The 25,955-nt window shown below is 46.9% G+C and overlaps 5 protein-coding genes across 6 annotated transcripts; 3 read left to right on the forward strand and 2 right to left on the reverse strand.

Annotated features, from left to right (window-relative positions):
• Positions 1-8,514: 8,514 nt before the first annotated feature.
• Positions 8,515-9,498, forward strand: LOC123165970 (protein DMP2). Its single transcript, XM_044583732.1, has one exon. The coding sequence runs from the start codon at positions 8,640-8,642 to the stop codon at positions 9,219-9,221; it is 582 nt and encodes a 193-aa protein (XP_044439667.1). The 5' UTR covers positions 8,515-8,639; the 3' UTR covers positions 9,222-9,498.
• A 1,486-nt stretch (positions 9,499-10,984) lies between these two features.
• Positions 10,985-13,036, forward strand: LOC123165150 (pentatricopeptide repeat-containing protein At2g01390). 2 transcript variants are annotated; one of them, XM_044582784.1, is made up of 3 exons: positions 10,985-11,687; positions 11,941-12,918; positions 12,998-13,036. In XM_044582784.1, the coding sequence occupies exons 1-3, from the start codon at positions 11,018-11,020 to the stop codon at positions 13,000-13,002; spliced, it is 1,653 nt and encodes a 550-aa protein (XP_044438719.1). In that variant the 5' UTR covers positions 10,985-11,017; the 3' UTR covers positions 13,003-13,036. The 2 variants fall into 2 exon arrangements, with proteins under 2 accessions (XP_044438719.1, XP_044438718.1); XM_044582783.1 differs by having other exon boundaries at positions 10,986-11,687; positions 11,941-13,036.
• Positions 13,037-13,091: 55 nt separating this feature from the next.
• LOC123165151 (desiccation-related protein PCC13-62) lies at positions 13,092-17,094 on the forward strand. The gene is made up of 6 exons (XM_044582785.1): positions 13,092-13,373; positions 13,674-14,142; positions 14,228-14,264; positions 14,497-16,024; positions 16,140-16,365; positions 16,465-17,094. The coding sequence occupies exons 4-6, from the start codon at positions 15,591-15,593 to the stop codon at positions 16,876-16,878; spliced, it is 1,074 nt and encodes a 357-aa protein (XP_044438720.1). The 5' UTR covers positions 13,092-13,373; positions 13,674-14,142; positions 14,228-14,264; positions 14,497-15,590; the 3' UTR covers positions 16,879-17,094.
• Positions 17,095-18,592: 1,498 nt separating this feature from the next.
• LOC123168552 (histone H2A) lies at positions 18,593-19,343 on the reverse strand. The gene has a single exon (XM_044586438.1). The coding sequence runs from the start codon at positions 19,256-19,258 to the stop codon at positions 18,779-18,781; it is 480 nt and encodes a 159-aa protein (XP_044442373.1). The 5' UTR covers positions 19,259-19,343; the 3' UTR covers positions 18,593-18,778.
• A 4,756-nt stretch (positions 19,344-24,099) lies between these two features.
• LOC123168964 (histone H2A) lies at positions 24,100-24,752 on the reverse strand. Its single transcript, XM_044586824.1, has one exon. The coding sequence runs from the start codon at positions 24,681-24,683 to the stop codon at positions 24,213-24,215; it is 471 nt and encodes a 156-aa protein (XP_044442759.1). The 5' UTR covers positions 24,684-24,752; the 3' UTR covers positions 24,100-24,212.
• Positions 24,753-25,955: the final 1,203 nt, after the last annotated feature.

The following is a 25,955-nucleotide window of genomic DNA, read 5'->3' on the forward strand; positions in this document are numbered from 1 at the left end:
CTTGCGAACCATGCCTCGTGGGCAAGATGACTAAGACTCCGTTCTCCGGAACAATGGAGCGAGCAACAGACTTGTTGGAAATAATACATACTGATGTATGCGGTCCGATGAGTGTTGAGGCTCGCGGTGGGTATCATTATTTTCTTACCTTCACACATGATTTGAGTAGATATGGGTATATCTACTTAATGAAACATAAGTCTGAAACATTTGAAAAGTTCAAAGAATTTCAGAGTGAAGTGGAAAATCATCGTAACAAAAAAATAAAGTTTCTACGATACTGATCGTGGAGGAGAATATTTGAGTTACGAGTTTGGTCTTCATTTGAAACAATGCAGAATAGTTTCGCAACTCACGCCACCCGAAACACCACAACGTAATGGTGTGTCCGAACGTCGTAACCGCACTTTATTAGATTTGGTGCGGTCTATGATGTCTCTTACTGATTTACCACTATCATTTTGGGGTTATGCTTTAGAGACGGTTGCATTCACGTTAAATAGGGCACCATCTAAATCTGTTGAGACGACACCATATGAACTGTGGTTTGGCAAGGAACCCAAGTTGTCATTTCTTAAAGTTTGGGGTTGCGATGCTTATGTGAAAAAGCTTTAACCTGATAAGCTCGAACCCAAATCGGAGAAATGTGTCTTTATAGGATACCCAAAGGAAACTGTTGGGTACACCTTCTATCACAGATCCGAAGGCAAGATATTCGTTGCTAAGAATGGGTCCTTTCTAGAGAAGGAGTTTCTCTCGAAAGAAGTGAGTGGGAGGAAAGTAGAACTTGATGAGGTAATTGTACCTGCTCCCTTATTGGAAAGTAGTTCATCACAGAAATCAGTTCCAGTGATTCCTACACCAATTAGTGAGGAAGCTAATGATAATGATCATGAAACTTCTGTTCAAGTTACTACCGAACCTCGTAGGTCAACCAAAGTAAGATCCGCACCAGAGTGGTACGGTAATCCTGTTCTGGAAGTCATGTTACTTGACCATGACGAACCTACGAACTATGAGGAAGCGACGATGAGCCCAGATTCCGCGAAATGGCTTGAGGCCATGAAATCTGAGATGGGATCCATGTATGAGAACAAAGTGTGGACTTTGGTTGACTTGCCCGATGATCGGCAAGCCATAGAGAACAAGTGGATCTTCAAGAAGAAGACTGATGCTGACGGTAATGTTACTGTCTACAAAGCTCAACTTGTTGCAAAAGGTTTTCGACAAGTTCAAGGAGTTGACTACGATGAGAGCTTCTCACCCGTAGCGATGCTTATGTCCGTTCGAATCATGTTACAATTGCCGCATTTTATGAATATAAAATTTGGCAAATGGATGTCAAAACTGCATTCCTGAATGGATTTCTGGAAGAAGAGTTGTATATGATGCAACCAGAAGGTTTTATCGATCCAAAGGATGCTAACAAAGTGTGCAAGCTCCAGTGATCCATTTATGGACCGGTGCAAGCATCTGGGAGTTGGAATAAATGTTTTGATAGTGTGATCAAAGCATATGGTTTTATACAGACTTTTGGAGAAGCATGTATTTACAAGAAAGTGAGTGGGAGCTCTGTAACATTTCTAATATTATATGTGGATGACATATTGTTGAATGGAAATGATATAAAATTTCTGGATAGCATAAAAGGATACTTGAATAAGAGTTTTTCTATGAAGACCTCGGTGAAGCTGCTTATATATTGGGCATCAAGATCTATAGAGATAGATCAAGACACTTAATTGGACTTTCACAAAGCACATACCTTGATGAAGTTTTGAAGAAGTTCAAAATGGATCAGACAAATAAAGGGTTCTTGCCTGTGTTACAAGGTGTGAAGTTGAGTCAGACTCAATGCCCGACCACTGCAGAAGATAGAGAGAAAATGAAAGTCATTCCCTATGCTTCAGCCATAGGCTCTATCATGTATGCAATGTTGTGTACCAGACCTGATGTGTGCCTTGCTATTAGTTTAGCAGGGAGGTACCAAAGTAATCCAGGAGTGGATCACTGGACAGCGGTCAAGAACATCCTGAAATACCTGAAAAGGACTAAGGATATGTTTCTCGTTTATGGAGGTGACAAAGAGCTCGTCGTAAATGGTTACGTCGATGCAAGCTTTGACACTGATCCGGATGACTCTAAGTCACAAACCGGATACGTATTTATATTGAACGGTGGAGCTGTCAGTTGGTGCAGCTCTAAGCAAAGCATCGTGGCGGGATCTACGTGTGAAGCGGAGTACATAGCTGCTTCAGAAGCAGCAAATGAAGGAGTCTGGATGAATGAGTTCATATACGATCTAGGTGTCATACCTAGTGCATCGGGTCCAATGAAAATCTTTTGTGACAATACTGGAGCAATAGCCTTGGCGAAGGAATCCAGATTTCACAAGAGAACCAAATACATCAAGAGACGCTTCAATTCCATCCGCGATCAAGTCAAGGAGGGAGACATAGAGATTCGCAAATACATACGGATCTGAATGTTGCAGACCCGTTGATTAAGCCTCTCTCACGAGCAAAACATGATCAGCACCAAGACTCCATGGGTGTTAGAATCATTACTATGTAATCTAGATTATTGACTCTAGTGCAAGTGGGAGACTGGAGGAAATATGCCCTAGAGGCAATAATAAAGTTGTTATTTATGTTTCCTTATATCATGATAAATGTTTATTATTCTTGCTAGAATTGTATTAACCGGAAACTTAGTACATGTGTGAATATATAGAAAAACATAGTGTCCCTAGTATGCCTCTACTTGACTAGCTCGTTAATCAAAGATGGTTAAGTTTCCTAGCCATAGGCATGAGTTGTCATTTGATGAACGGGATCACATCATTAGAGAATGATGTGATGGACAAGACCCATCCATTAGCTTAGCACTATGATCGTTTAGTTTACTGCTATTGTTTCTTCATGACTTATACATGTTCCTATGACTATGAGATTATGCAACTCCCGAATACCGGAGGAACACTTAGTGTGCTATCAAACGTCACAACTTAACTGGGTGATTATAAAGATGCTCTATAGGTGTCTCCGATGGTGTTTGTTGAGTTGGCATAGATCGAGATTAGGACTTGTCACTCCGATTGTCGGAGAGGTATCTCTGGGCCCTCTCGGTAATGCACATCACTATAAGCCTTGCAAGCAATGTGACTAATGAGTTAGTTGCAAGATGATGCATTACGGAACGAGTAAAGAGACTTGCCGGTAAAGAGACTTTCCGGTAACGAGATTGAACTAGGTATGGTGATACCGACGATTGAATCTCGGGCAAGTAACATACCGATGACAAAGGGAACAACGTATGTTGTTATGCGGTTTGACCGATAAAGATCTTCGTAGAATATGTAGGAGCCAATATGAGCATCCAGGTTCCGCTATTGGTTATTGACCGGAGATGAGTCTCGGTCATGTCTACATAGTTCTCGAACCCGTAGGGTCCGCACGCTTAACGTTTGATGATGATTCGTATTATGAGTTTATGTGATTTGATGTACCGAAGGTCGTTCGGAGTCCCGGATGAGATCACGGACATGACGAGGAGTCTCGAAATGGTCGATACATAAAGATTGATATATTGGAAGGTTATATTCGGACACCGGAATGGTTCCGAAGTGTATCGGGTATTTTCCGGGGTATCGGAAGGTTAGCGGAACCCCCCAAGGGATTAATGGGCCATAATGGGCCTTAGTGGAGAAGATAGAGGGCCGGCCAGAGGTGGCACCCCCCCCTTGCCCAGTCCGAATTGGACAAGGGGTGGGGCGGCGCCCCCCTCCTTCCTTCTCTTCTCTCCTCTTTCCCTTCTTCTCCTACTTGGACTAGGAAAGGGGGGGATTGATTCCTACTTGGACTAGGAGTCCAAGTAGGAGTCCCCCCATGGAGCGCCCCCTCCTAGGGCCGACCTTCTCTCCTCCCTCCTTTATATACAGGGGAGGGGGCACCCCATAGACACACAAGTTGATCTTTAGCCGTTTGCGGTGCCCCCCTCCACAGTTTTACACCTCGGTCATATCGTCGTAGTGCTTAGGCGAAGCCCTGCGCCGGTAACTTCATCTTCACCGTCACCACGCCGTCGTGCTGACGGAACTCTCCCTCGGCCTCAGCTGGATCAAGAGTTTGAGGGACGTCACCGAGCTGAACGTGTTGATACTTCTCCAACGTATCTACTTTTTCTCACGCTTTTCCTCTTGTTTTGGACTCTATTTTGCATGATTTGAATGAAAATAACCCCAGACTGACGATGTTTTCAGCAGAACTACCATGGTGTTGTTTTTGTGCAGAAATAAAAGTTCTCAGAATAAAGTGAAACTTTGCGAGGATTTTTTATGGAATAAAAGAAGATTTTTGGAGCCAACAACCACTAGAGAGGGGCCCCTGGGTGGGCACAACCCACCAGGGCGCGCCCCCCTCTCCTGGCGCGTCCAGGTGGGTTGTACCCACCTGGTGGCCCCGCTGACGACCCCCTGATACTATAAATTCACATATTTCCAGAAAAAATCAGGGAGAAAGAATTATCACGTTTCACAAGACGGAGCTGCCGCCAAGCCCTATTCTTCCTTGGGCGGGCAGATCTGGAGTCCGTTTGGGGCTCCGGAGTGGGGGATCTTCGTTCTTCGTCATCACCAACCCATCTCCATCGCCAATTCCATGATGCTCCCCACCGGGAGTGAGTAATTCCTTCGTAGGCTCGCTGGTCGGTGAGGAGTTGGATGAGATTCATCATGTAATCGAGTTAGTTTTGTTAGGGCATGATCCCTTATATCCACTATGTTCTTAGATTGATGTTGCTATGACTTTGCTATGCTTAATGCTTGTCACTTTGGGCCCGGGTGCCATGAACTCAGATCTGAACCGTTTATGAATTGATCATTATATCCATGTTTTAGATCCGATCTTGCAAGTTATAGTCACCTACCACGTGTTATGATCCGGCAACCCCGGAGTGACAACAACCGGGCCCACTCCCGGCGATGACCGTAGTTTCAGGAGTTCATGTATTCACTATGTGTTAATGCTTTGTTCCGGTTCTCTATTAAAAGGAGGCCTTAATATCCCTTAGTTTCCAATATGGACCCCGCTACCACGGGAGGGTAGGACAAAATATGTCATGCAAGTTCTTTTAATAAAGCATGTATGACTATTTACGGAATACATGCCTACATTATATTGATGAACTGGAGCTAGTGTCGTATCGCCCTAGGTTATAACTGTCACATGATGAATATCATCCAACAAGTCACCGATCCAATGCCTACGAATTTATCTTATATTGTTTCTGCTAAGTTACTACTGTTATCATTACTGTTACACTTGCTACAAAATTACTGATATCACTATTACTGTTACCGTTGCTGCTGTCACTACTATCAAAACTACCAAACTACTGTGCTACTGATCACTTTGCTGCAGATAATTAATCTCCAGGTGTGGTTGAATTGACAACTCAGCTGCTAATACCTTCAAATATTCTTAGGCTCTCGTTGTGTCAAATCTATAAATTTGGGTTGAATACCCTACCCTCGAAAACTGTTGCGATCTCCTATACTTGTGGGTTATCACGTGTGTAGATCACAGGGGTGTCGTGCGTTCGGTACTTGATCGGTTGGACCGCGAAGACGTTCGACTACATCAACCGCGTTACTAAACGCTTCCACTTTCAGTCTACGAGGGTACGTAGACACACTCTCCCCGCTCGTTGCTATGCTTCTCCTAGATAGATCTTGCGTGATCGGAGGCAAAATTTTGAAAATTACTGCGTTCTCCAACAATGACGTCATTCCTTGCTGCAACCAATGAAATATTACAGAATGATCTAAAGAGGGTCATAGCTTATTCAACTTACGGTCAATTAAGCTATATGACCTTTGCTTGTGACATCTTCAGCTATTCGGTTAGCGTTTTTCAGTTAATGAATCACCGTTTACGGGAATGTCATTTTCCTGTGAACGTGAGGGGATTTAGGGGTAATTATACAAGATCCCATAAAGCTTTTTAGGGTTTACGAGACCCGTTGAAGGCCTTTTTTTGCCTCGACTTTCTGGTGGTTTTCTTAACGATATGGGAGCTATTGGAGTTGCTAAAAGTACATAAGTAGCTTGGTCCATCTTTATCTTTACCTAATATTATAAAGGGAGGATTGTTTCTCCACTTTTTTTGGTTTAGTGTCGGACCCAACTAATTTCCGTCTGTCATTGAACGCTGGTTATTTTTCTCGTCTGTCATGGGACGCTGGGTATGCCCTGTGGGGGGTCGAACACAGGATGTCATACTACAACGTCACACTACAACCAGTTGACCTACCAAGCTTTACTGGTTATACGATAGTGCAAAACATTAAGAACCAATCTCCAGTGCAGATATGAATATTTTTAAAATTTTGAATGCAATTGTTTTTTAAAAGAATACCATAACGTTTTGTGAAACGCAAACACTTTACAAATTTGTAAAACTATTTTGAAAAAAACTGAAACATTTTCTGAAAATCATGAACAAGTTTTTCAAACAGGAATAGTTTTTAAACTCCCGAAAAAAACTGGTAAACACAAAATAAATGTAACTCCTGCAAAAAGGAAAACATGATTTTTTTAAAAAAAATTGAACAATCTGTGGAAACGGGATTGTTTTTAAAATTCCACAAAAATTCTGAAAATTTTGAACAAAAAAATCCTTTTTTTAAAAAAACTTCAAGAAAATTTGAAAACACGTTTTTTAAAACATTTTTGAACAATTTTGGAAACGAGAACATTATTTGAAATTCCTGAAAAAATGAAAGCATGATCATTTTTTCAATTTGTGAACAATTTCTGAAATCAGGAACATTTTCTGAAATTCTAAACATTTTTTAAAAGTTGTGAAAAATCAGAACAAAACCATTCCGAACAAACTTTCAAAAACACGAACATTTTCTGAAAATTCCAAACATTTTTTAATTTATGTACAAATATGAAAACACGCCCATTTTTGAAAATTTTAAAAGTACGGTCATTTTTTTATATAGAGAGGGTTTGTTTCAATATTTATCCCACCTCGCTTCGATCCACAAAAATCTACCAGTTTATATACGCCGAAAAGTTGTCGAGTAATCATCAAGCCCAACAAAGGGTAAGGTGCGGGAGTGAAGGAATTAAGGTTGGCTCTAATGAAATGAAATTGTGGGAACGGAGCCTGGCGAAAGAATTAATGTTGGCTCTAAACAGAAATGTGGGAAGTATGGCTGGATTGTTGTCTCGTGATGTGCTTGCACGTCTCATGTTGTGTATGATATGGCTGAATCTAACTAACAAAAGATATAAGATACCTGGTTGCATTGGTATATATAACTGGGGAGTGACGGCTGAATCTTAATGCACGCTAATAAAACAACCCCCGAGATGTGTGCAACACAGGAGATGTTGCTGCGTTCTTTCCATGGGATCAATCGGGTCTCGCTAGCAAACTACTGAAAAACAAAAAAAGAAGCAAACAACCTGCCTTCAGCTTTGATTTTTTTGGACGGCCTGTTAACCTTTTCAATGTGCAAAGGAATGTTTTTATTTCTTAATGTTTTTGTCGCTATCAAGTTTTACTTTTTTGGAAAAAAATACTGGGTTAATCTACATGCAACTTTCCATCGACATTGTTGCTGCAAACAGCACAAACAACAGTTTTAGGCCCGCTGCTGTTGTACAAAGCACAAGACAATGTTGGAAGGCCAATCGCTTGCTATGTTCGGAAGCACGCCAATGTAACACCAGTCGCCGCTATTATTTTTCTATTGAGAAGTTGGACCTCCATGCTGCAAAACCGATTACATAAACGCTGCCAGGACAACCAGTCACACGGAAAACGTAGCAAAGACAACCACATGGACACAACAAGGACGACCGCCATTGCCGAACGCGTGTCGTCGCGAGGTCAATCAGTGTTGCTACAGGTTGGATGTGTGGAGGTGTAAAGCTAACTAAGTGTAGATGTTAGGATTATAAGCAAAACTAATTGATCCTTATCACCGGTGTTAAGGATTATTGCGTGATTAATGGTTGACTGATATGTCTTTTAGAGCTTGATGTGCGTCTACCGTGAATCTGGATGCTATCTTGCCACACTGACTTTTCCAGATACCGCCGACCAGTGGATCAAATTAAGTCCAGCCCGTGCATGTCTGTCTCAGTCTCATGCATGTCTTCGAAGCAAAGCAAGAAATTCCTGTAATAAGAAAGAAGAAGGATAAAAGCAAAGCTAAGGAAAAATTAAATCTTCACCACCCTGCCGATCCGGCCGTCCGTCCCTTGATCTTCGCACGCATGCCAAACATGTCCGGCGGGCAACGCAAGAACGCTGTCCATCCATCGATCCATCCATATCAGCAGTATAACATTCAGGAGTGCAAGCAAACCAATGCCCCGAAACAAATCCTTCCAAGCAACCCCTTCCATTACTCCGTCCACCCGTCATCCAACATGATACAGGACACAAGATTGCCATGCGGCAAGCAATCAACAAACGCCCGCCTATAAATCGTCACTGATCGCATCTCATTCCACCCACACCAAGATCGAGCAGCAGCAAAGACGAGCAGTGCAGTCTAGAGCGCAGGAGTCAACAGTGCGACCGAAGATAGGGAGCCACGACGCGACGCGGCGGCCACTGATGGCGGCACCGGCGGCGAGGAGCGTGGGGGTGGCGGAGCGGGCGCTGCGCGGGGTGGCGGATCTGATCAAGCTGCTGCCGAGCGGCACGGTGTTCATGTTCCAGTTCCTCAGCCCGCTCGTCACCAACAACGGCCACTGCGCCGCCTACAACAAGGTGCTCTCCGGCGCGCTCCTCGCGCTCTGCGGCGCCTTCTGCGCCTTCTCCTCCTTCACCGACAGCTACGTCGGCTCCGACGGCAGGGTCTACTACGGCGTCGTCACGCGCCGCGGGATGCGCACCTTCTCCACCGACCCGGACGCCGGCGCCGCCAGGGACCTGTCCGGGTACCGCCTCCGCGCCGGCGACTTCGTGCACGCCGCGCTCTCGCTCATCGTGTTCGCCACCCTCTCGCTGCTGGACAGGGACACCGTGTCCTGCCTCTACCCGGCGTTGGAGGCCGGCGAGAGGACCATGATGGCCGTGCTGCCGCCGGTCGTCGGCGGCGTCGCCAGCTACGCCTTCATGATGTTCCCCAACAACCGCCACGGCATCGGCTACCAGCCCACGCGCGCAACCGAGGACTTCGAGCACAAGCACTAGCTTGCTACTCCTGGCTAATCCATGGCGTGGCCTGAACTGAATTGATTCATTCTTGTCAATTTCTTCGCAGTGTTTGCGTGATCAACTTGGTCAAAGTGTGGTGGTGTGATCTGTGATGTTTGAGTGACGTGTCGTCGCCTTGTAGTTCTTGATTTCTCAAAGCTTGTACTGATATATACTGTGATGCACTGGAGGTTAACGCGCGCTTCGCCGCCGCGTCGTTCTTTACTAGTGGGAATAACTCTTTTTCTATAACGGGTTATTATGCCGTTTCTTTCGACTTGGTTTTACCTGCATTGGTTTGAGTTTTAATTATGTTCTGACGGTGTCATCTTTTCATTCCTATATCATGTTTGGCTGTCTTGTTGAAGACATTATTTGTTTTCAGAGTTGAGTGGACTTGTTTGATGATGGTTGTGGTGTCTTTACACGTTTCGACCTTGGTATACTAGGTTATGATTATGTGAGCCCCTTGTGAGCTCCTATTGAGCGTTGAAATTGCGAAATTGTTAATATAATGCTCACATGAGCTGCCCATAAAACTGTCACTCGCTTAGCTTGGCTCCTTGCTTCGCCCGTTTGCTTAGTATTTGTTTGCTGGCCAATGCTAACTCATAAAACCTTCTATCGTTTTTCATTTGAAAAAGTTAGCTAAATTAAAAGATGTTCAAGGATCTTTTTTTAAAGCTTGGGTTTTAAAAATGTTGTGAATTGAAAACCATGGTTTTAAAAAGAAAACGGTGCTTTTAAAATATTTATGTATTTCATAGAATATTCACAAATTTAAATAGCTGATGGGAAAAGGTTACCTTCAGCCGGCCGATCGCATGCGAGCGTCCGCCGCCTCCGCGTCCGTTGGATTGACTCATGATTAGAAGGTCAAGAGAAACCCCTTCCTGCCGACGTTTTCTGCAACTGAGCCTATGTTTTGAAAAAGGCGGAGAATCGTGCGGCTGGGAGGGCGATGGCGACGAGGATGGCGCGCGGGCAGGAGGCGGGGACGTCTGTGAGCGACAGGGGCGGAGACTCGTGTGGTTAGGAGGGCGACGGCGCTGAGGATTCTAGTCAGATCTCGCCGGATCCGACGAGGATGACGCGCAGCAGGTGGTGGGGACGTTCGGGAGCGTCAGGGGGCTCGTCTCGGAAACAAATAGAAAAGAAAAAGGAAGGTTGTTTATATTATACTCAATTTGACTTGCATGCTAGATGCACGCTATGAAACTAATTCATTATTCATGCATGACTACAGTTTTACTAGCGGTGTGTGTATAATGTCAAAATTATGTACTGATAATAGCACATGCTATAAACTACTCCCTCCATTACAAAATAAGCATCTCAAGCTTGAGACACTTATTTTGGGACGGAGGGAGTATCAAATATTATCTCTGTGTTTTTTGTTTGTGCATACTCTTATATATTACTCCCTTCGTTCAGAAATACTTGTCGGATAGATAAATGTATATAGACGTATTTTAGTTATAGATAGATCCATTTTTAACCATTTCCTCGACAAGTATTTCCAAACTGAGGGAGCATTATTCATGTTATATTGAGTTCAAAAAAAGATTAATTTCTTTGTAGGAAAAATGATTTGTCTTTTTTTTAACTTTAGCAACCTCTATTAAACTAGGATCATGTCTGTGATTTGTCTAGTTTCACTGGTTCTTCCGCAGGTGCCTGTCCGCCGTCCAAAGTAGTTCCCCGTTACACACGGGGCATATCAGTTCCCCGTACCCCTAAAAAAAAAAGAACAGTTCCCCGTCGCATTCTCCGCAGCCTCGTCGCCGCCGAAAATGCTCCGCCGCCAGCGCCACTTCCTCCCCGCCAAGCCCCGCCGCCGCCCTCCGCCCCGCCCCAAACCCTCCGCCGAGCCCTCCGCCCCGACGTACACCCGCGACGTCGTCCGCCGCGTGACCAACATACTCCGCGACCACCCCTGGTCGGCGGCGCGCCCGCTCCTCCTCTCCCTCCCGGGCCTCGTCTGGGACTCGCACGTCGTGGCGCGCGTCCTCAAGACCCACCCGCCGCTCCAGAAGGCCTTCCTCTTCTTCCGCCTCGCCGCCTCCTCCCCCACACCCGGGGCCGCCTTCCGCCACGACCGCTACACCTACACCTCCATGCTCCACCTCCTCGGCGAGGCCGGCCGGGTCCCCGCCATGCTCCACCTCCTCGCCGAGATGCTCCGCGCCGGGGTGGACCCCGACGCCGCCACGTTCACCACCGTCATGCACTGGCTGGCGCGCGCCGGGGACGTGGACGCCGCGATGCGGGTGTGGGAGGAGATGCGCTCCCGCAGGGGGAAGTGCCGCCCCACGCTCGTCAGCTACACGGCGTGCGTCAAGATCCTGTTCGACGCCGGGAGGGCCGCCGAGGGCAGGAGGGTGTTCGAGGAGATGGTGGCCGAGGGGCTGCGGCCCAGCTGCACCACCTACACCGTGCTCATCGAGCATCTCGCTGACGCAGGTGAGGTGCTCGACGAAATGCCCATTACGCGTTTTCTTGCTTACCTGTGCACTCCCAACGCGGCTTTCTGTTCGATGGAATGCTTGAACGGATGGCTCCTAGACATTTGCACTGCCCCATGATTTTTCATGTTCATTTACACTGCATAAATGATAGTTGGCCCCTAGACATCTTTGTTCATGTTCATTTGCACTGCAAGACGTAATCCTTGGACCATCATATCATATACTGACATGATTCTGGTTGTCATCAGGAAAATTCCAAGCTACTCTACAAATTATGAGTGACATGCAAGATGCAGGCGTAGAACCAGACAAGCCACTCTGCAATATTCTAGTCAAGAAGTGTGCCAGCGCTGGTGAGACGTCAGTGATGACCTTCATTCTTCAGCACATGAAGGAGAAAGGCATTGTTCTCCGTAGGCCTGTCTTTTTGGAAGCACTAGAAGCTCTAAAAGCTAGTGGTGAGAGCCCTAATCTTCTTTGGGAAGTGAATCCTCATCTTGCATCCGAAGGAATGGAATATGACCCAACATTTTCTCATCTAAGCTGCATTACTGACAGAAGTACGATTATATACCTTTTGGCTTCTAGAAACTGGTCTGCTATCGAACAGATGGTAAATGAATTGACCACGAGGAATGTGAAGTTTGAATCGCATATACTATCTGATATTATTCAGGCCAGCTGTGCAAACTGCAGACCATCATGTGGACTCACAGTTCTGTACTATAGCCTAAGAGTAGGCAGTGAACTTGACAGATCTGCATATAGTTGCCTTCTTGGTCAATACATCAGAAATGATTCGTTTGATTTGGTATCTAAGATTGTTGAAAGATTGATTAAACATGGCTGCAATCTTGGAGCATATCTGTTATCTGTCTTAATACTCAGATTGGGTTCTGCCGGGCATTCTTCATACGCGGCGCATATCTTTGGGTTATCACCTGCGGACCAGAATGTGATTACCTACACTGCCCTTATGAATGCCTATTTTCAAGCTGGCGAAGTTGATAAGGCTCTTGAACTATTCTCTCAAATGATAACTAATGAGATATCTGCTTCTGCGGGTACATATGAAGTTCTGATATATGGCTTACAAAAGGCTGGGCGGAAACAGGACTCTGACCGTTACCGAAGAGAAAGAATGGAGATGCAATGGCATCGTCAGTACCGTGACAAGCATTCCCCTGAAGATAGCTTATGTGACCATTTATTTTGTGGCTTTCATGGTTAGAAGATTGTTTGTTGGGTGATGTTCTATACTTGGGGTTTCCTTAGCTGTACTCACCCAGCTTCATGTTTTCACAGATTGAAGGTGTATAAATGGATCTCCTGATATTTGCTTTGACACAAAGTTATTAGACACCGAACATGTGATTACTTTTCCATGGCATGTTAAAAGAAAATAAAACTGGTTGATCTCTACGTGGTTACAAGAACCAAGGGATGGTGAAACTAAATCGAAAGAGTCTCATGAAAAGATTGCTGAATTTGGAACCTAGGATGTATAAGCCGACTCTTTATGTTAGTGAGGACTGCTGATGTAAAGGGAGAAAATCCATTAGAGCTGAACCGTGAAAGGGTGAAAGCGCATCATTGGAGCACTATGGAGGTCACGGAGCAGCTGGAAGTCTGGAAGTGCAAAGGAGCAACTTAGTTGTTGCATAGCTTGTTGAAATTTAAGGTAATACATCCATAGCTAGCTCAAAACACACACTTTGTAGTTTGTACCAAGTAATCTACAGTTGTTGGTAGGGAGGCCTTTCCCCATGTGTTGCTTGAATTTTCTATCTCAGTCTTCTGTTCAGTCCTCTATTTTCTTGTTTGTAACAATTATTTTGGCTGATTCTCTGTCAAAATTTGAGAATTGTAAATATGAGTTATCGTGAAAATTTTGGACGACGTCCTGTAACTTTTAACATTTCCTTTTTGTGGTTGGTGCAATGTTCAAATAGTTCTAAACTGATCATCTTAAATCAAACAGGGGCTGGTACTGATCACCTGCTACCATTCAAACCAATCAAGTACAGATGAATGCATAACAGAGGACACAACCTACCCCAATTTGCTTGGGACAAAAAGGCTTTGTTGTTGTTGCATTTCCTCTCCCTGCAATTTTAAGTGGGGTGAAAGATCTGAGCTCTCAGCGTTGGCTCACCAATGGTAAAACAATCAGGTAGAAAACCGCTGAAACAGACGAGCTCTCCCTTGACCGACCCATCTCACCCAGCTATTCCTTCATGACTAGATGGGTAGACGTGCTTCACCATCTGCAGTAACATATATTCAGTGTACATAATTAGTTTATAATCTAGTAGGAAAGAAAGAGTCATAAAGTGAAAGTATATCCTTATATGTGTGTGAAAAACAGGAAAAGCTTTTACAAATTTTCTCGGTTCCAGGAAACAATCATGTGTGTTTATGCGCAGATGGCCCTGCAACCACTTAACCCGGTAATTCATATTCACCATGTGCCATGTGAAAGTTGTTTTTAACTCAGCATCCAAGAGAGTAACTTTAGCTTGCTTCTCTTTTCAGCAAGAGCTCAAGGATCCGTATCTACCTGCTGAATTAGGTACTGCAAACAAACAGCCAACGAATTATTTTTGCAAAACATTAACTGCAAGTGACACAGGCACGCGTGGTGGATTCTCTGTTCCCCGCCGTGCAGCTGAGAAAATGTTTCCTCCGCTGGTCTCTGCTGCTTCTCTGCGCTTTCCAGCTTGAATTTTGAATTTACTTGGTTTCATGGAGTGAACCGAATCATCAACACTTCTTGTAACTTGCCTATAACATTTTTTTTGTAGGATTTCACTAGAAGGCGTGGTTACAGCACAGGAGTTGTTTGCACAAGATCTTCATGGCAACGGGTAGAAACTCATTAGAGCTGACAATGGAGGGGATGTTGCATGGCAAGAGATGATCACCTGGAGCACCCCATCTCTTTCACTTCTTCACCCCCCTGTCATCCAAGTCGGCTATCATGATTCTAGGGGCTTTGAGCCTATTTTCAGCACGCGTGCAGTTTGACTGACGGTGATTAATTTAAACTTGGAGGTGTGAGATAATTAAGCTCGGCTTTGCTAACCGCTCCCTTCTACCACCTCGCAAGACCATTCGAAAGCAAGATGAACCGTACAAGCATTTGCTTTTCCTCAATGGAAAAAAAGGAAAGGTGGCAGTTTAGGCACCTCCTCAGCTCGAAGCTTAACCACAATATAAAATCAGCTGGTCAGTGTTATGTCATGCGTGATTTATTCCAGTCAGGAAGGGTAGCTGGTGCATGTGGTTGCAGTTACTGACATGGTTACCTGAAGATTTCCAACAAAGGAAAGGCGTTCTCCATGGGAAACTACGAACAAGGAAAGGCTTGAATTCTCTGGACACCCTGACAACAACCACAATAACTGCCGTGTATAAACATGTCACATCAGTGAAGAAATTTTGACGGAGTGACCCGCAGGTACTCACCTCTCACCTAGAAATAGCATCTGTGGCCTGGAATTTTCCAGGGTTTCTCTGGATTTGGAAGTTACACTTGGCAGATTTCCATGGGTGGTACAGATATAGGCTGAAGAAAATTGAGACGATGCACCATTGCAATCCAAATTGAAGTGAAGCACCTGAACTGACTCTGAAGAAAGTGATCTGTCTGCGAGTCTCACTTCTTGGCTTCAACAAGTAATCTATTTCCAGATACCTCCAAGCGTCAGCGATCTAGATTTCTCGCACACAACGTCACCTCGCTGAAGGAGGTAAACTCAGGCAACAATCACAGCCAAAGAACGTTAGTTAGCTGATTGCTTCAGAAGGGCAGCTTCCAGATTGTTGGACATGCTACGCTGATCCGCTATAAGTTCAGCAGAGATGACACCATGCACCTTCAGTCCAGCATCCTCGGATGCTTAAACCTTTTGTGAAGATGGCAACGGCATCATCTCACACCTACTCCCCTCTCCTGCTCTTGTTCCTCCTGGCCTGTTCATGCAGGGCATCATCCGGCCATGCGGTCGACCCTGCCTGCCCTCCGGCCAAGGCGTCGGCGCTGGCAGTGGAAACCTCGGACTGCGGCGGACCTCGGTGCCAGGCACCGGCTCCGCACGTCCCGGTCCCGGTGTTCCCGTACGACGTCGACCCGATGCAGTTCGCGCTGAACCTGGAGTACACCGAGGCCGAGTTCTTCCTCCACGCAGCGTTCGGTGTAGGGCTTGACCAGATCGCCCCGAACCTGACGTTGGGAGGGCCGCCTCCGGTGGGCGCCATGAAGGCCAACCTCGACGAGGTGACATGGCGCATCGCCGTGGAGTTTGGCCTTCAAGAAGTCGGCCACGTGAGGTGTGTAAAAGATGGCACTCAACTCGCCTTCACCATTTTGAATTGCGCTTCATACACTTGGATAGAAGCAAGTTGGTAATGAAAATCCATGTCTTGCGGTTTGTTTTCATTGTAGGGCTATCCAGAACACAGTTGGTGGGATTCCTAGGCCAAAGATAGACCTGAGCGCCAACAACTTTGCAAGGGTGATGGACCAAGCATTTGGTTACCATCTGGACCCTCCTTTCGACCCCTACATCGACAGCCGCAACTTCCTGCTGGCGTGCTACGTGATCCCCTACCTGGGCATCAACGGCTACACCGGCACCAACCCCATCATCGACGGCTACGAGACTAAACACGTAACCAAAGTCCACCATCCAACATCGTGTCCATGCACATGCACATTGAAACCTGCAAGTTACACACAAGTTGAGTTGAGGCCACTGTATCTGCTGCAGCTTCTTGCAGGGTTGCTAGGCGTGGAGGCGGGGCAGGACGCCGTCTTCCGCGCGCTGCTCTTCGAGTGCAAGAGCGAGACGGTGCCGCCCTACAAGGGGATCACGGTGGCGGAGTTCACCGACCGCATCTCCACAGCGAGGAACCAGCTGGGGAAGTGCGGGGTGAAGGACGAGGGGCTCACCGTGCCGCCCGAGCTTGGCGCGGAGGGGAGGATCTGCACCAACGTGCTCTCCGCCGACAGGGACTCGCTCTCCTACGCACGCACGCCGGCGGAGCTGCTCAGAATCCTGTACCTCACCGGCGACGAGCACGTGCCCGGCGGCTTCTTCCCGGAGGGCGCAAACGGGAAGATAGCACGGGAGTTTCTTCGCAAGCCGTTTGCAGCTGAGGGTAACAAGACGCCAGCAAATTAAGTAGGCCCGTATGAGTGATTGCAGCGTCAATCATCGGCCTGGATGAATAATAATGTAAATAGTGTGTGGATGGCATGCTCGATGGAATAAGATGGACAGTGTTTGTGCGGCTTCTGAGGTTGTCGAAATTGAACCGTTGCGCAGGCTGCACAATGTTTGTACGAAATTGAATGGCAAAACAGAAGTTGCAGTGTAAGAAATTGGCTTAAACGTCCATGAATTTGCGGCAGAACGTACATTTATTTGCTATGGGTTTTACTCGACTACATGCTTTTTTGCAAACTAAGAATAGCAAGATCAGGAAGTCTGGACAGTTTGATCGACAGTTGATACTCATGAAGAGCTTGCATGTTCTACTCATATTGTACTACTCGCCTCGTCCCATAATATAAGAATGTTTTTCAAGCTGTTTTAGCTTGAAAAACGGAGTAGTAAAATTAGGGCTCCATCATCGGTATAATACTTCCTTTCTAACTTAATATAAGACATTTTTTGACGCTGTCATGGACTCTAAAAACGTCTTATAAAAGTTAGAGAGGGAGTATCACGCCAAGTGACATCAAGTCTTAGCTTCCATAGTACAAAATTGAAACCAGACACCCAAGAGCTAGGTAGACATGAGAAAGAAACAAGTTCCAGGTAAACTAGTAGTAGCAAAGATCTAGAGCTGCTTGATCTCTGCCGTCCTCTCCAGCCACAGCCTGCCCAGAGAGCCATCAGCATCACCCTGCCAAAACAGATAACAAAAGCATCACCCTGAAAGGGTGAAAGCGCATCAAACTAGGGCCGCGTTCGGTTTCCCTCTGCTCCATGGCTCCGCTCCCGGAGCGGTAGTTAAAATACTTGGAGCGATCAAACAGCTGCTCTGCAGATTCTAGAATTTGAAGGAGTTGGTGGACTGCCAAACGCGCCCTAGTACTATGGAGGTCACGAAGCAGCTGGAAATCTGGAATTGCAAAGGAGCAACTTAATTGTTGGATGGCTTGTTGGAATTTAAGGTAATACTACATCCATAGCTAGCTCAACACACACACACTATACTGAGAAATCTAGTACTCTCCGTCCCCAAATAACTGTCTCAACTCTAATACTGAGAACGGAGGAAGTACACACTGTACTGAAAACGGAGGAAGTAGTAGGTAAAATATTTCGTAATTTAACAAATATCGCCTGGTTTGCACATAATTTGTTTGAGCTGGGGGGCCATGCCCAGGTTGGGCCTCATGAAGCTCCGCCACTGGGTGGTGTCCGGACACATCCACGGACATTTGGAATGTCCGATTTGATGTATGACGATTGAAGATGCCCATAAAGCTAGAAGAAAGCATGGAAGAAGAGTTTATGGAGGTGGCTACATCTTCTTTTCAGCTTGAGATCAAGTTTAGCATTTGTGCATACGATTTCGCTGATGGAAGTGTCATCGTCCACCGTTACAGAGACTCATGGTTGGCTCCAACCGATTACATGCGCTTTTTTTTAGCGGGTGAACCGATTACATACGCTGCTCCTGCAAAATTACTGTGCGCGGGGAACTCTGCTTGGATCTCAAAATTACTCTGCCCCTAGCGACCCGGGAGGCTAGGGGCAGAGTCTCGTCTCTGTTGAAACTTCAAAGAACAGAAGAAGCAAGAAATGTCGACAAATTCAAACAGATCTGAGTTTTTCCACCGCACCTATGCTCACATTGCAACAACAAAACCAGAAGAACAAACAATTTGCTCAAATCAGAGAGATTTCTGACTTTTTCCTCTTCGCAGCACAGATCTACATCGGCACAGCAATCACCGTTACTACATAGCACTACAGCGGCTAAGCCAATCGAAGAGAGATTTTCGAATTGTTTTCTTTCTTGGCAGCACAGATCTACATCGAAACCATTAGTTCTACAAAGCACGCGTCTCTAAGCCTTCTTGTCAGCCTTCTTGGGGGATTTGGCAGTCTTCTTGGGCGACTTGCCCTCCTTGGGCTCCTTCTCCGCCGTCTTCTTGGGGAGCAGCACGGGGTTGATGTTGGGCAGCACGCCGCCGTGCGCGATGGTCACGCCGGCCAGCAGCCTCCCGAGCTCCTGGTCGTTCCTCACGGCCAGCAGCAGGTGCCTGGGCACGATGCGCGACTTCTTGTTGTCCTTGGCGGCGTTCCCGGCGAGCTCCAGCAGCTCCGCGGCGAGGTACTCGAGGACGGCCGCGAGGTAGACGGGGGCGCCCGTGCCGACGCGCTTCGCGTAGCGGCCATTCTTGAGGTACCGCCCGATGCGGCCGACGGGGAACTGGAGCCCGGCCTTGACGGACCGCGTCACCGACTTCTTCCTGGGGCCGCCTGCCTTGCGCCCGGCCGCGCCCTTCTTCGCCTTCGCTCCCGCTCCGGTGCCTGAGACGTCCATGTCCGGCCGCTGGTGCTCGTCGGGACGAGGGAGAGTAGGGATTTGGTTTGGGATTCCGCGGAGGGTGTTCGTCACTGCTGTGGAAGAGAGGAGGAGAGGCTGAGTATTTAAAGGGACGGTGGTGGGCCCGCCGATCCGCGTGCTCGGGCATTCGACGGTTGGATCGTGAGGGAAACGAACGGCTGCGATGTCCTCTGGGTAAATATATGAATTGCTTTTATTTTTTACGAGATAAAGATATACTCCCTCCGTTCCTAAATGTAAGTCTTTTTAGAGATTCTAATAAGTGACTACATACGGAGCAAAATGTGTGAATCTATACTCCAAAATATGTCTATATACATCCGTATGTAGCCTCTTATTGGAATCTCTAAAAAGACTTATATTTAGGAACAGAGGGAGTAGATTGTTGGGACTGAGAGATCCAGTGACTTGTGAGGGCATGTACAATGGAAGCAGCGGTTTGGTGCTGCCCCATACTCCACCTAGCCATAAAAATCTGAAACCACCGTATATATTTTTCCATCACCCAATGCAAGCTATCATCTCCCGGGGTCAGGCAGCGTCAGAAATCTCCCATGCAGCAAGCTGAAAGGTCCCCATCCTCTCCTATTCTTCCCCCCTTTCTCTCTCTCTCTCTCTCTCTGAACTTTTTTCACCTTTTCGACGAAGCGGCTGTCTCCTCTGCAAGCTACAACTGCATCACCACGGTGGCATCTGAACCTAGCTGGCCTGCAGGGCATCATGTCTAGGGCGACGCGATGGCCATGCCTTGAGCGAGTCACCGGTGAACAGTAGTACATTACGGTGACGTGCCCCCTCTCTAAACCGTTCAATCTTAAATCAACAGGCGGATCAACATGAACAGTGAGCAGCCATCGTACCTCATGAACAATACCTGCCTTGTTGGAGCCCGTGAACAGTGTTCCTGTCATATCCTACCGCTACAGCACTTGATCTAGACTGCTCATTTTCAATCAAACGGATGAGCTGCCGCAAGTTACGGCATGACTCGCCCACAACTAGTCAACTGATGCCAGTCCGGATTGTTGTATGTATATGTTGGTGGTTTAATCATGTCGTGCTTGTTTTTCTCAGGCCATCTCCAAAGCAACCCTCAAACCACCTCCAACTCTTTGGACCATGCGGTTTGACCTGTTTTTGTCATCGAGCGCATGCCTTTACTCTGTCGGGCACGTCACAGCCCACCGAGGCCTGATTAGTAAACGGGTCATGTCGTGCTCAGGCCCAAGCATGACCCCTTTGCTAATCGGGCTGGCCTGTCGGCACTTCAGGCACATAGGCCCACGTGTTGTTCGGCCTGATGGATTGTTATTTGGACATTCTGGCCTATTGGGTTGTTTTTAGACCATGTATATAAATAAATAATAAAAAGATAAACGTGTCATGCAGTGCCACCCAACGTGCCCTTTCTCAAGGCCCAGGAACGGCCTATTTACCTCGAGTGCTAACGGGGCAGCCCAGCTGGCACGCCCCAGATGACCACCTTTGCCCTGCCAAAAGAAAACAATAAGAACCCATAGGAATGTGCCCAAAATCTACCGGGGACAAATAGCGCAAACATGTGATCTGACAATCTGCATTCAACTACGCAACAGATAACCAAAGCAGTATTTAGGCAACGCCGGTGAGAGAGCATCTACAACCGGACTCCTCAAATGTCCCATCGAACCGCCCGATCACTGCTCGGGCATTGCCCGGCCGGGAGAGATGTAAAAAGCCACCCAACCAGGCACCTCACTTTGTCCCCATATGACTGCGTTGTCCGCAGATCCCCATATCCATACCAGATATGGGAAGGATATGAGGATGTTCGGGCAGCTCCGCACGTGGAATGCGACCCACCCCGAACCACCTTTACTCTTTTTTTTTCTTCTCTCTTTCTATGTACATCTTAACTAATCACGTGCATTTGATCGTACAATTTTAGGGAGGATGCAGGGGACATGATTGTATACATGCATAAACGAAGGCTTAAAATGGATGCGCCTGGTAACTGACCGGGCATGTCCGTGAACGTTTGAGGATCAAAATTAGGAAATCCTAGTTGTCGATGCTCTAATCTAACCTTTTGCTTCTTTTTTCTTCACTCTGGGTCTTGAATGCAGATCTTTCTAGAGACATCTTTGTTACTACTCCGTTTATAGTTTACAATATGTAGTTTTGGTTGCAATCTTTTTTTTTCTTTTTTGCGGGGAGGCTTGCTACCTTTCATGTGTACTTCCTCTATTCTAGTTTGTCAAAAAACTTTCTCTATTCCAATGAATAAGGCGTGTATGCTTTTAAAAGTCCAACTTTGACTATAACTTAAATCGATAGTATATAGTTTTGTGAATTAAAAGTTATAACATTGAATACTTATTTTCAATATGAATTCAATCACATAATATTAAACAAAATATAATCCACATTTGATTGGTCTAATTTATGGTCAAAGTTAAAATTTTATAATACATGCATGTCTCATTCATCCATTGGAATGGAGGGGGTATGTTAGTAAAAGCAACGAAAAAACGTGTGTGCTCAAACTATTTTACATGCCAAATGTGATGGTATGAGTTCTACCAGACGAATCCAAACGGTTTGTATTTTGACCAAAAAATAGTTTTAGTACTGTACATCAGTTTTTTCGTTCTGAACTCGAGCTTTTGGAGCGGGGACAATGCGTTGTATAGAAATGCTGCAATGTTTGCTGGTCATGCTCTGCGTCGGTGACGGTCACAGTGGCCAAAGGCCCAACTGAGAGACGACTGCGACGTACACGCGAATTCAGTACCACAATCGAAGAAACGTGACTCGCCCACAGCCAGTCACCTGATCCCATTCCGGACTATTGTATGTGTTTGTTGGTGGTTTAATCATACCGTACTTGTTTTTCTCAGGCCATCTCCAAAGCGACCCTCAAACCATCCCCAATCATTCGGACCGCACAGTTTGGACCTGTTTTTGACATTCAGCGCATATCTTTATTGTGTCGGGCATGACACAGCCCACCGAGGCCTGATTAGTAAACGGGTCATGCCGTGCTCAGGCCCAAGCATGACCCCTTTGCTAATGGGGCTGGCCCGTCGGCACTTCAGGCACATAGGCCCATCTGTTGCGGCCTGATGGACTGTTATTTGGTCATTTTGGTCTATTGGGTTGTTTTTAGACCATATATATAAATAAATAATAATAGAAGATAAACTGGTCATGTAGTGCCACCCAGCGTGCCCTATCTCCAGGCCCAGGAACAACCTATTTAGCTCAAGTGCAAACGGGGCAGCCCAACCTTTGCCCTGCCAAAACGAAAATACAATAAGAACACATAGGAATGTGCCCAAAATCTATTGGGGACAAAACATGTGATCTGACAATCTGAATTCAACTAGTAACAGATAACCAAAGCAGAATTTAGGCAACGCCAGTGTGAGAGCATCTACAATCAGACTCCTCAAACATCCCATCGGACCACCCGATCACTGCTCGGACATTGCCCGAGCGGGAGAGATGGAAAAAGCCACCCAACCAGGCACCTCACTTTGTCCCCATATGATCGGTCTGTCCGCAAATCCCCATATTCATATCAAATAAGGGGAGGATATGAGGCTGTTCGGGAAGCTCTCCATGTGGGATGCGGCCTACCCTGAACCACCTTTTCTCTTTCTTCCTTTATTTTTTTTTGTTTCTCTACATCTCAACTAATCACATACATTTGACCGTACAATTTGGGGAGGATGTAGGGGACATGATTCTATACATGCATAAACAAAGGCTTAAAACGGGTGCGCCCGGTAACTGACCGAGCACGTCCGCCAACGTTTGAGGATCAAAATTAGGCAATCCTGGTTGTCGGTGCTCTGATCTAACCTTTTGCTTAACTTCTTTTTTCTTCACTCTGGGTCCTGAACTCGTGCAGATCTTTCTAGAGACAACATCTTTATTACTACTCCGTTTATAGTTTACAAGATGTAGTTTTGGCTGCTATCTTTCTTTTTTCTTTTTTTTTGCGGGGAGGCTGCTACCTTTCATGTGTACTTTCTCTATACCACTTTGTTAAAAAAAAAGACTTTCCTATTCCAATGAATAAGGCATGTATGTTTTAAAAAATCTAACTTTGACTATAACTTAAAATTGATAGTATATATTTTTGTGAATTAAAAATTATAACATTAAATACTTCTTTTAATACGAATTCAATGATATAATATTAACCAAATATAATCCACATTTGATTGGTCTAATTTATGGTCAAAGTTAAATTTTAGGATACATACGCGTCTCATTCGTTGAAATGGAGAGAGTATGTTAGTAAAAGCAACGAAAAAACGTGTGTGCTCAAACTATTTTCCATGCCAAATGTGATGGTATAAGTTCTACCAGACAAATCCAAACGGTTTGTATTTTGACCAAAAAATAGTTTTAGTATTGTACTTGTACATCAGTTTTTTCGTTCTGAACTCGAGCTTTTGGAGCGGGGACAATGCGTTGTATAGAAATGCTGCAATGTTGCCGGTCATGCTCTGCGTCGTTGACGGTCACAGTGGCCAAAGGCCCAACTGAGAGACGAGTGCGACGTACAGTACGCCATGGTGATGGATGGGGTTGAATTCATCCGGAGATAAAGAGATAAACGCGTGGGAACCTGTAGGCGCGGAAGGGGTTGCCGGCATCCGTGGTCAGCAACGAGGACGGTGCTGCTACGGCGGACTTACCTTCGGTCCCGCCTCCACCGCTGTCAAGGCACAGCTTCAACAGGGGTCAAACAGATCTGAGTTTTTCCACCGCACCTGTGTTAAGTGTTAACATTGCATTACCAAGAACAGAAGAAGAACAAACAATTTGCTCAAATCAGAGAGATTTCTGACATTTTCAACACAGATCTACATCGAAACAGCGATCACTGTCACTACAGAGCACTACAACGCCTAGGCTAATCGACGCGCGGCTCTCTCTAAGCCTTCTTGTCGGCCTTCTTGGGGGACTTGGCGGCCTTCTTGGTCGACTTGGGCTCCTTCTCCGCCGTCTTCTTGGGGAGCAGCACCGGGTTGATGTTGGGCAGCACGCCGCCGTGCGCGATGGTCACGCCGGCCAGCAGCCTCCCGAGCTCCTGGTCGTTCCTCACGGCCAGCAGCAGGTGCCTGGGCACGATGCGCGACTTCTTGTTGTCCTTGGCGGCGTTCCCGGCGAGCTCCAGCAGCTCCGCGGCGAGGTACTCGAGGACGGCCGCGAGGTAGACGGGGGCGCCCGTGCCGACGCGCTTCGCGTACCGGCCGTTCTTGAGGTAGCGCCCGATGCGGCCGACGGGGAACTGGAGCCCGGCCTTGACGGACCGCGTCACCGACTTCTTCCTGGGGCCGCCGGCCTTGCGCCCGGCCGCGCCCTTCTTCGCCTTCGCTCCCGCTCCGGTGGCTGAGGCGTCCATGTCTGGCGGCTGGTGCTCGTCGGGACGCGGGAGGGGGGATTTGGTTGGTGATTTGGGATTTGTGTTCTGATGACGAGAAGAGATGCGGATGGCTGGGTATTTAAAGGAACGGTGGTGGGCCCGTCGATCCGCGTGCTCGGGCATTCGACGGTTGGGCCGCGAGGGAAACGAACGGCTGCGATGTCCTCTGGGTCAAGATATGGATTTGTTGTAGTAGTACTATGTGTTTGTTGATGGTTTAATGATACGGTGCTTGTTTTTCTATGGGCATCTCCAAAGCAATACTCAAACCATCCCCAACCATTCAGACAGTTTGGTCCTATTTTTGTCATCCGAGACACGCCTTTATCAGTTTACAGTCTGGTTCAGACGTGTTTTTTCTCATGAACTGAAGACACGCTGGGTTTTTTTTGGCGCCTGGACCTCTATCATGCCCGCTTCTAACTGCCCAGGCCCAACAAAAAATCCCTTTCTCGCGCCCGCACGTGTTTCCCCCTGAAGCCACATGCCCGCATTCATGTCGACCCGAGCGGATGCGACCACTCACTGGAGTCGGCATTGAAGCGGCTCGCCGGCCACACGCCTTCTCTCCGCACTGAAACGGCATTCGTATGCCCGCCTACCTCCATTAAACAGGCGCGTGTGTTGAGGAACTACTATGATGCCCAAAGCGCCACACGTCTATTCCTGTGCCGGCAAGCATTAAACGCCTTTTTCGGCTGGCTCCGCGCATCTGCCTGCTATGTAAATGTGTCCATGTGCCGGGCAAGAACCACACCTAGCCTCCACTCTCTCCACATCCTCCTTGTACAACACCCGCCATGGCCTCCGGCGAACATAAGGAGTTCTCCGTCATTGCAGCCGCCTGGGTTGCTCGGCGAGCCAGCCCGGTACAGGTTGGCTTGCATGCAAAACCTCCAGATCTGGCGTCACCACCACTGCCATCGCCATTCCCTCCTCGCCCATTCAGGTTGGACAACTCCGTCTCCCAGCAAATCCGTCGCGTGCAATGGCGGCAACGCGTCAAGCAGATGGGGAAAGAAGCCATGTTGATGGAGGCCGGCACGTCCGCGACCACCGCAGACGGCGATGAAAAGTAGATGATGGGAGACCTTTGCCGTTTGGGTCCCACGAAGGCCAACACCACCGCGGCGCCTGGTTACACAGCTGGTGTCTTGCTCGATGAGCGGGGTCATAGGCCACGGCGTCCGTCTCCCCCCGCCCAAAAACACCTCGATACGTGCTTCACATAAGAGAAGGGAGGCTATTCTT

The sequence above is a fragment of the Triticum aestivum genome, chromosome 7D, assembly GCF_018294505.1.
Source record: "Triticum aestivum cultivar Chinese Spring chromosome 7D, IWGSC CS RefSeq v2.1, whole genome shotgun sequence".
Taxonomy (NCBI): Eukaryota; Viridiplantae; Streptophyta; class Magnoliopsida; order Poales; family Poaceae; genus Triticum; species Triticum aestivum.

What these genes read in the sequence shown, in the direction of transcription:
- LOC123168552 (XM_044586438.1), bottom strand. Translation starts at nt 19,258, where the DNA reads ATGGACGTCTCAGGCACCGGAGCGGGAGCGAAGGCGAAGAAGGGCGCG.
- LOC123165150 (XM_044582784.1), top strand. Translation starts at nt 11,018, where the DNA reads ATGCTCCGCCGCCAGCGCCACTTCCTCCCCGCCAAGCCCCGCCGCCGC. An exon ending in CGAGCATCTCGCTGACGCAG is followed by an intron (nt 11,688 to 11,940) that starts GTGAGGTGCTCG and finishes GGTTGTCATCAG; the next exon opens with GAAAATTCCAAGCTACTCTA.
- LOC123168964 (XM_044586824.1), bottom strand. Translation starts at nt 24,683, where the DNA reads ATGGACGCCTCAGCCACCGGAGCGGGAGCGAAGGCGAAGAAGGGCGCG.
- LOC123165970 (XM_044583732.1), top strand. Translation starts at nt 8,640, where the DNA reads ATGGCGGCACCGGCGGCGAGGAGCGTGGGGGTGGCGGAGCGGGCGCTG.
- LOC123165151 (XM_044582785.1), top strand. Translation starts at nt 15,591, where the DNA reads ATGCTTAAACCTTTTGTGAAGATGGCAACGGCATCATCTCACACCTAC. An exon ending in CAAGAAGTCGGCCACGTGAG is followed by an intron (nt 16,025 to 16,139) that starts GTGTGTAAAAGA and finishes TTTTCATTGTAG; the next exon opens with GGCTATCCAGAACACAGTTG. An exon ending in ACGGCTACGAGACTAAACAC is followed by an intron (nt 16,366 to 16,464) that starts GTAACCAAAGTC and finishes TATCTGCTGCAG; the next exon opens with CTTCTTGCAGGGTTGCTAGG.